This window comes from Stigmatopora argus, chromosome 20 (genome assembly GCF_051989625.1).
Source record: "Stigmatopora argus isolate UIUO_Sarg chromosome 20, RoL_Sarg_1.0, whole genome shotgun sequence".
Classification (NCBI taxonomy): Eukaryota; Metazoa; Chordata; class Actinopteri; order Syngnathiformes; family Syngnathidae; genus Stigmatopora; species Stigmatopora argus.
Window position 1 is genome coordinate 5,197,621 of NC_135406.1, and position 10,000 is coordinate 5,207,620.

The 10,000-nt window shown below is 36.1% G+C and overlaps 1 protein-coding gene across 11 annotated transcripts in view; it reads left to right on the forward strand.

Annotated features, from left to right (window-relative positions):
* nrxn2b (neurexin 2b) overlaps window positions 1-10,000 on the forward strand; it is a 390,097-nt gene that overhangs the window by 128,345 nt on the left and 251,752 nt on the right. For 9 of the 11 annotated variants that reach the window (XM_077589547.1, XM_077589542.1, XM_077589551.1 and 6 more), the window contains one exon: window positions 1,607-1,624. The exons of the other annotated variants lie outside the window; for them this stretch is intronic. In XM_077589547.1, the coding sequence (XP_077445673.1) occupies window positions 1,607-1,624 (18 nt within the window). The remainder of the gene's footprint in view (window positions 1-1,606; window positions 1,625-10,000) is intronic. 11 annotated transcript variants of the gene reach the window in all.

The window sequence follows — 10,000 nt, forward strand, 5'->3', positions numbered from 1 at the left end:
ACTCGCGCTCTTGAGCAAACGGCCTCGCCGGGACGACTTATTCTTTCCACCAAGGCCGGCCACTTGGCTACATGTCTGTTGCCTGGCAACCACCGCCTCCGGGCTCCTCTCGCTACAACGCCGGAGTCATAACTAACTACACAAAAAAAAAAAAAATCAATAATTGTGGTCGCATAGACAGCCTAGTTATGCAAAGTTATGACGGCCTCGATCGCATTTGATAAATTAAAAAGCCGCCTAGATACAATCTAGTTCTTGTTCATCTTCCTGACTAATAAAACTAATAACTGTGTCTGTATTCTCACCCTCTTGCTACCGTGACAATGGAATTTCCCAAATACGAGATGAATAAAGATATCTAATCTAATCTGAAACACGAAAAAATCGGATTTTTTTGTTCCCACTCATCAAATAATAACAACACTATAATAATGGTTTAAATATGAAGAAACTCCATAATAATTCACTTTGACTGACAGTCACTATTTAAGTTGCTATGAAATAATGCATTGAAATTGTTGATTTATTTACACATTGTTTTCGCTAATTACGAGCCGCCATGATTGGGGGGGGAAAGTTATAAATACATACTAAATTGACGACGCTACGCTATTTAGATTAGATAACTTTATTCATTCCGTATTTGGGAAATTTCATTGTCACAGTAGCAAGAGGGTGAGAATACAGACACAGGAAAAGACATTTTAGACATAAAAAAATAAGTTAATAAATAAATAAGGAAAGAAAGAAGGAAAAAAATAAATAATTAAAAAAATAAATTAATAATAAAAAAATAAGTTAATAAATACATAAAGAACGAAATAAATAAATAATTAAACAAATAGTTAAACATTATATAAATAAATAAATAAATAAATAAACAAATAAATAAATGAATAAATAAATGAAAAAAAATGAATAAATAAATGAAAAAAATGAGTAAATAAATGAATAATAAATAAGTAAATATATGAATAAACAACTAAATAAATAGATGAATGATAAATAAATAAATAAATACATAAATGAATGATAAATAAATAAACAAATACATAAATGTATAATAAAACAAATAAGCGTGTTGCTGAAATATATATATATATATATATATATATATATATATATATATATATATATTATATGAGAATAATTCTTCGACGTTTGTACAATGAAAAGGAAAAGAAATACATTTATTTAAGGATCCCTAGAGTATAAATTCTATTTATGAAATTTATTAGAAGCCAAAAACATGGTATATTAAAGTAGTAGTAAAATAGCGAACAACAGAAAAAATAACACCTGTAAAAATAATGTTAATTTTATTCTTTTGACAGCTATTACTTTCTGAGAGTGAAAAAAAAAAACATTGCATGCCGAGCCAAACTCCCAAAAACGTGCGACTTATAGTCCAGAAAATACGGTAATGTATGGAAAGAACTTTGTGGGATGCTTATTTTTATTTTTTTTATTTTTCTAATTCTCCATATACTTTCAATTATAGCAAATTTTACCTTGTTTTCTCTCTCACATTGACATATTTCTGCGTTTTACATCTTTTTTTTATTATTCTCAGAGTGACATAACATATCTTTCTTTTCTCTTCCAGGTGAATCATCTCAAAACGGTAAGAAAACACTTATTTTATATTTTACCTGTTGTCTTTTTATGTTCCTATTCGGGTTATTTGAATTTTTTTTTTGCTGATGACTTGAATTTGTTGGGCGTTTACCATTTTCTATACACTGTGAGCAATGTGGACCCCCCCCAAGACCCCCCTCCCCCATGTCCTTAAGCCTCAAGCTGCATTGCTTTTCAATGTAAATGTAAATTTCTGTAGCGCATACTCCCTGAGCACGGGCGCCGTTATGTGTTTCATTAATTTTGTTTACACGGCTTTTATCCTGCCGCGCTGTGTATTTTTCCGGTTTTTTTTCCGAAGCGGAGCCCAAACGTCTTTTTCGCATTTTATCGTTCGTAAGGTGACGCGTCACGGCGGACTAGCTTTCCATTAGCATTTAGTCATTGGCGGGCTTTTTGCCTGGGAGAAACGCCCGGGAAGGAGTAATGAAACGTATCACTTGCACCCTCAAAAGAAAAAAAAAGCAAGAAGAAGAGCTTTGGTTTCAAACTCTTGCTCGCGGCATTTTCCCGTTTTGGCTTTTGCTGATGTCAGTGTTCATTTATTTTCTCCGCTTCTGCTTCTTTTCTATGAATTTGGAATAGTGAGACTTTCCGCAGTTGGCTGCTCGCCATGTTTCGTATTTTCTCGAATATAAGCCGTATTTGTAACCCAAGTAAATGACAACTAAATCAATGCTATTTCTGTATTTTACACACACAAAGGACGCACCGTTTTTATAGACGCAGAACATACACCTGTTTAAACATACACGCTACACCCACACGTTAAAAACACGTTTTCAAAAAGGCAACATTCGCAAAACTGAGTTAGATGTATGTTAAATTTCCTGATTTTCCTCCTTTTATATCAATAATTGTAATTTTTTAATCCATTTTTTCTGTGTTTTTAGTTCAAAAATCATTTTTTAAAATCTAAAAATATTTAAAAAAGCTCAAATAAACATTGTTTTAGATCTATAAAAAAACTGAATATTCAGGGCCTTTAATTCAGTTGATTTAATTCATTTATAAAAATAAAAAAATCTAAATATTATATCTAAAATGGTCCGACCCACATGAAATCGAGTTGACGTTAAAGCAGCCCGCGAACCAACCCAAGTCTGACACCCTTGGTCTAGACCACAAGTGTCAAAGCGGCGGCCCGGGGGCCAAATCTGGCCCGCCGCATCATTTTGTGCGACCCGAGAAAGTAAATCATGAGTGCCGACTTTCTGTTTTAGGATCAAATTAAAATGAAGAGTATAGATATATATTAAATTTCCTGATTTTCCCCCTTTAAATCAATAATTGTAATTTTTTAATCCATTTTTTCTGTTTTTAGTTCCAAAATCATTTTGTAAAATCTAAAAATATATTTAAAAAAAGCCCAAATAAACATTGTTTTAGATCTATAAAAAACTGAATATTCAGGTACTTTAATCCAGTTCTTTTAATCCATTTATAAAATAAAAAAATCTAAATATTATATCTAAAATGGTCCGCCCCACATGAAATCGAGTTGACGTTAACGCGGCCCGCGGGGGGGAGGTCTGACACCCTTGAAATAAGGTATTATTAGTGAAGGAACGGTACTGTCGAGATGCGGCAAAAAATAATATGATTATAGATTATAATTAGCGGGTGAAAAGATCTACATCTCCCCGCCTTTCCCATCTCATCAAACGCCACTGAAAGCGGTGTAAACATCTCCGAGGCCCCAAACCGTCTTCTCCGCGGACGATTAGCGTCTCTCGTTTGGCTTTTATTTTTCCCCCCTCTACGCCATTCCTTGAGCGACAAGCGAGCAGGATTGGCCCACCGGCCCCCAGGAGAGCGCTCACCGAGACGCAGATCCACAATTTGGGAGATAAAAATCCGAACGCGGCGGCGGGCGGCGGGCGGCTGGCGGCGGGGCAGCACTTAGCAGAACACATTGTTTTCCTCTGCGCCGTCCCTCCAGAACGACGCTAGTCAGACGCTTTGCTACTTTTGTTTTTGAAACCTCCAAAAACAAAAGTGGCGACGCTTGGAGCTGTTTGTTCAAAAAGGCTCAACATCTGGTATTATGCCTTCATCCACAGTTGGGAATTCATTATTCCGCTTGGTAAGCGGCTTTTATTCCAAGCGAGGAATGGCCCTACTGCCAATTCCGACGTTCAACATTTATGACCTGCTTTCATCGCCTTCATCATTGTCAGGTTTGCCGTTTAGACATGTTGTAAACATGGTAGAATAAGAGAGAAGACACTCTAGTCTAGTGAGGAGAACGCTTTGTTCTAAATTTGGTCATCTAGGTGTCAATTCTTTAAAATTCAATTGGCCATCGCTATGAAACGGGAACATCTTATGCTGGATTAAAAGAATTATTCCGTATATTGAGCTGATAATTTTTGAAGCAAAGCCATCTTCATGTACGATTGTCATATTTTCATATACAGTCATACCTCTACTTACGAAATTAATTGGTTCCGAGACTTTTTTCGTAACTTGAAAATTTCGTAAGTAGAAGTGTACATTATATGTAAATTCTTTAATTCGTTCCATGGTCCTCACAGAACTACGAACTAGACCCTTTAAAATTAGTCCAAGTCCCAATTTTGTATGAAAAATGTGAGGAAATACACAAAAATGAGATAAAATTAGAAGGAAATAATTTGTTAATGTCTTCGATACATTTATATATATATTTATATATACAGTCATACCTGTACTTACGAAATTAATTGGTTCCAAGACTTTTTTCGTAACTTGAAAATTTCGTAAGTAGAAGTGTACATTATATGTAAATTCTCTAATTCGTTCCATGGGTCTCACACAACTACCAATTAAACCCTTTAAAATTGGTCATAGTGTCCCAATTTAGTATGAAAAATGTGAGGAAACACAAAAATGTGATAAAATTAGAAGGAAATGATTTATTAATGTCTTTAAATAAATAAAGAATATGAAAATATGCCCTGCGCCGCTGAAATATATCCCTCCGCGGCCATTATAGCTGTAATACCCGTGTTTCTCTGCCAGATGGCGGCAAAAGCCCGTTCTACCAGGCCTGAAAGCCGTCCACTTTGTAGTACATTTTAGAATTTTCCGTGTGCCCTATGTGTGTGTGGGTGAAAATGTGCCATCTTGCATTTGTAGTTTTTAAATCGCTAATAAGGGGAATTCAAAATAAAATAAAGGATAAGGAAATGCATTTACTTTTTGGGGGATTTCGTAACTTGAATCTTTTTCGTATCTTGCATATAAAAAATGTCGTAACCTGAAACTTTCGTACCTAAAGGCGTTCGTTAGTAGAGGCATGACTGTACTTGCAATCATCCAGACCGATAAAAACACTCTAGCCACGCAAGTATTTATTTTCCGAACCGCCATCAAATTGCTGGTGACGGCCGAGCGTGTTCGCCTCCCCATAACGGAGGGTGCTAATGAGCTACCTGATATAATTACTGCTTGAGCAGTCCACACTTCTCGGCCCCTCCTACAGAGAAGAAGATGTTAAAGAGCTGCTCATTTGCTCCATTTAGAGCATTATTTACGCCATGTGCTGCTTCATTGTCTGACACAAATAGACTCAACAAGGGGCCTCAACAAGGGAATTTGCATGGTTGGCATGGGGAAGCGATAATAATTGAAATGGTCATTTTACCAAAGGCTCCTTTCACGTTAAAAAGACAATAATATTGATGAGCTTCTAGGGTTAGTTAACTTATCAGTAGTTACAAAATCGTTTAAAATTACTTTTTATTTCAAATGGATTGACCAAACTGATAATGTTGTTTTTAGTGATTATACTTGTCTTATTGTAAAATTTGTTTCACTTGTAAGGCACATCTGATTGTAAGACGCATTAGTAGTGGTAGTGATGGTGGTAATAGTAGGGGATTGTGTTGTACATCTGCTAGCTGTGGTTGGAGTAGTAGTAGTAGGGACTTGTGTCATACATCCACTAGTTGAGTATTAGTAGTAGTAGTAGTCATAGCAGTAGTAGTAGTAGTCATAGTAGTAGTAGTCTTAGCAGTAGTCATAGTAGTAGTAGTAGTCGTAGTAGTAGTAGTCTTAGCAGTAGTCATAGCAGTAGTAGTAGTAGTAGTGTGTCATAGCAGTAGTAGTAGTAGTAGTCATAGCAGTAGTAGTAGTAGTCATAGCAGTAGTAGTAGTAGTCATAGCAGTAGTAGTAGTAGTCATAGCAGTAGTAGTAGTAGTCATAGCAGTAGTAGTAGTAGTCATAGCAGTAGTAGTAGTAGTCATAGCAGTAGTAGTAGTAGTCATAGCAGTAGTAGTAGTAGTCATAGCAGTAGTAGTAGTAGTCATAGCAGTAGTAGTAGTAGTCATAGCAGTAGTAGTAGTAGTCATAGCAGTAGTAGTAGTCATAGCAGTAGTCGTAGTAGTAGTAGTCATAGCAGTAGTAGTAGTAGTCATAGCAATAGTAGTAGTCATAGCAGTAGTAGTAGTCATAGCAGTAGTAGTAGTAGTCATAGCAGTAGTAGTAGTCATAGCAGTAGTAGTAGTAGGGGTAGTTGCCATAGTCATAGTAGTAGGCATCATAGTAATGGTAGTAGTAGTAGGGGTAGTCGTAGTAGCAGTAGTCGCAGTGTTCGCAGTAGCCGTAGTCGTAGTATTCGCAGTAGCCTTAGTCGTAGTATTAGTCATAGTAGCCTTAGTAGTCGTAGTAGTTGTGTTATACATATGCTAGATGAAACTGTACTAGTACTAGAAGGGGGTTGTGTTAGATCTACTAAATGGAGCTCTAGTTGTAGTAATAGTAGTTAGTTGTGGTTAGGAGTTGTGTTATCCATCAACTACTCAATATTTCACACAACGATTAACCAATATTGATCCAACTATAAGGCGCATCAGATTATTAGCTGGTGTTTAGATAGACAATTCGATTCCTGGTGTGTTCTGATCTTCCTTGTGTGGAATTTGCATGTTCCACCACTGCCATATTTGTATTCACCGTTTGTGATAACGACAAAAAAATAAATAAAAACAAATCCCTCCAGAACATTTGGCCCACTGTTTGAACCGAGCGTTTTTGAAAAACAAAAAAAACGATTCCGAGGGACCCCCAAGTGTCCCCACGCCTGCCAAAATTGAGCTTTGATACACCGCATAAAAAAATTGCCGGTATTTGTTGCGCCAAATCAATGGCTTCACAGCCACCGCGTAGCGTCCAATCACGATCATCGGCTAACTTGTTAAATCACTCCATGTTTTGTTTTTTTCAGCAAAAACGTGTTATTACTACATTTGGCGAATCGCCTGAGAAGGTGTAAATGTTGGAATTCATTGGCAACATGTTGTACTTTGTCAACAATTGCTTGGTTTTCAGTCTTGTTTTGCCATGAATGGCGGGTTTTCCACAATGCGGCTTTAATTGCCATTTTCAGGTTTACAATAGCGCCGTGATTTGCTTTGTGATCCTCTCTTCGTAACAAGGAACCGTTTCAACAATCCCGAACAAGGTTGTTTTTCAGTGGGGGATTAAAATGGGTTGGTGGTCTCGCAACGCGTTTTTTAAATGCACTATATATGTATTCCACCCCCTGTAGTTTAATGGCAGCACTTTGCTCACTTTACTGGTAATATTCTTTATCCTTTGTCAGAAGTTGTGCATTGAAAAGCCATTACTGTTGAAAAATAATAATAATAACATATGTAAAAAAATGAAATGTTTTATTCATGGATGTTCAATCATGTGACTATTAAGAACTAAATTCAAACTTTTTGAGCAAGTTTATCATTAGAAGACATCCAATGCAACTATACGACTACTACGATGCGGGGGTGGCTTATATGCGAGAAAATATGGTATTAGACAAATTCCGATTTTGTACTCCTATTAAAACCATGAATATGGAGGTGAAAATTGTGAATCAGGAGGCGGCTTATACGAGAGAAATTGTAAAAATCAACGATTTTAAGGCAATTTTAAGGGTACGGCTTATATGCGAGAAAATATGGTATTAGACAAAAAGTCCAAATTTGTACTCCCTATTAAAACTATGAATATGGAGATGAAAATTGTGACTCAGGAGGCGGCTTATACGAGAGAAATTATAAAAATCAACTATTTTAAGGGTACGGCTTATATGCAAGAAAATATGGTATTAGACAAAAAGTCTGAATTTATACTCCCTATTAAAACTATGAATGTGGAGGTGAAACTTGTGAATCAGGAGGCGGCTTATACGAGAGAAATTTTAAAAATCAACGATTTTAAGGCAATTGTAAGGGTACGGCTTATATGCGAGAAAATATGGTATTAGACAAAAATTCCGAATTTGTACTTTTTATTAAAACCATGAATATGGAGGTGAAATTTGTGAATCAGGAGGCGGCTTATACGAGAGAAATTGTAAAAATCAACGATTTTAAGGGTACGGCTTATATGCAAGAAAATATGGTATTAGACAAAAATTCTGAATTTGTACTCCCTATTAAAACCATTAATATGGAGGTGAAAATTGTGAATCAGGAGGCGGCTTATACGAGAGAAATTGTAATAATCAACGATTTTAAGAGTACGGCTTATATGCGAGAAAATATGGTATTAGACAAAAAGTCTGAATTTTTACTCCCTATTAAAACCATGAATATGGAGGTGAAAATTGTGAATCAGGAGGCGGCTAATACAAGAGAAATGATAAAAACCAACGATTTCAAGGCAATTTTAAGGGTGTATATGTAAGAAAATACGGTAGATCTCATTTTTTGTCAATTTTTGGATCATTTCCTATTGATTTTTAGGTAATTTCCAGGCCACTTCCTGTTTGTTGCTCGCTTTCTGTTGATTTTTGGCCTTTTCCAAGTCATCATATGTTACTTTTCTGGCATTTTAAAATCAGGCAGAGCACCACTGCCTTAAATTATTGAAATTCCCTTTTGTTCCATTTTTCCAGCCATAGTTTTCTTTTTAAAAGTCCATTTTGAATAATTGGGATTTGAAGGGAACGGCGCCGCACGACTCGGCAGCAGTGATTAAACGAGGCAACTTAATTAAAGTTGGTCCAAAAAGAGATACATCACCACCTTCAATTAACTGGCAGTGGGGGATGAGCAAAATGCCAGCAATGTGGAGATCATGAATCCATCTTCAACTCTCTCCAATTGATCCGAGCTGCAGAATGACATGAAAAGCGTACGTCTTCTTGTATCAGCCTCGGCGAATAAAGAGGAAACACAATGCTCTATAATTGCCGATAGTAGCCTTACTATTACAGGTGTTACCTTTCTATTGAGAGTAGAATAGAATTGTTGGCGACTGGTTAAGCATGGAGGATTTTTAAATGCCACAAAATCAACAGACGATGACTTGGAAAAGGCCAAAAATCAACAGAAAGCGACCAATAAACAAGAAGTGGCCTGGAAATTCCCTCAAAATCAATAAGAAATGATCCAAAAATGAGATTTACCATATTTTCTCGCATATACACCGCCCCCGCATATAAGCCGTACCCTTAAAATTGCCTTAAAATCGTTGATTTTTACAATTTCTCTCGTATAAGCCGCCCCTGGATTCACAATTTTCACCTCCATATTCATGGTTTTAATAGGGAGTACAAATGTTGACTTTTTGTCTAATACCATATTTTATCACATATAAGCCACACCCTTAAAATTGCCTTAAAATCGTTGATTTTTACAATTTCTCTCGTATAAGCCGCCCCTTGATTCACAATTTTCACCTCCATATTCATGGTTTTAATAGGGAGTACAAATTCGGAATGTTTGTCTAATACCATATTTTCTCACATATATGCCGCACCCACATATAAGCTGTACCCTTAAAATTGCCTTAAAATCGATGAGTTTTACAATTTCTCTCGTATAAGCCGCCCATGGATTCACAATTTTCACCTCCATATTCATGGTTTTAATATGAGTACAAATTTGGACTTTTTGTCCAATACCGTATTTTCCCGCATATAAGCTGTATCATTAAAATTGCCTTAAAATCGTTGATTTTTACAATTTCTCTCGTATAAGCCGCCCCTGGATTCACAATTTTCACCTCCATATTCATGGTTTTAATAGGGAGTACAAATTTGGACTTTTTGTCTAATACCGTATTTTCTCGCATATAATCTGCCCCCACATATAAACCGTACCCTTAAAATTGCCATAAAATTGTTGATTTTTACAATTTCTCCCGTATAAGCCGCCCCTTGATTCACAATTTTCACCCCCATTTTCATGGTTTTAACAGGGAGTACAAATTTGGACTTTTTGTCTAATACCATATTTTCTCACATATTAGCCGCCCCACATATAAGCCACACCCTTAAAATTGTTGATTTTTACAATTTCTCTCGTATAAGCCGCCCCTTTCACCTCCATATTCATTGTTTTAATTGGGAGTACAAATTCGCAATTTTAG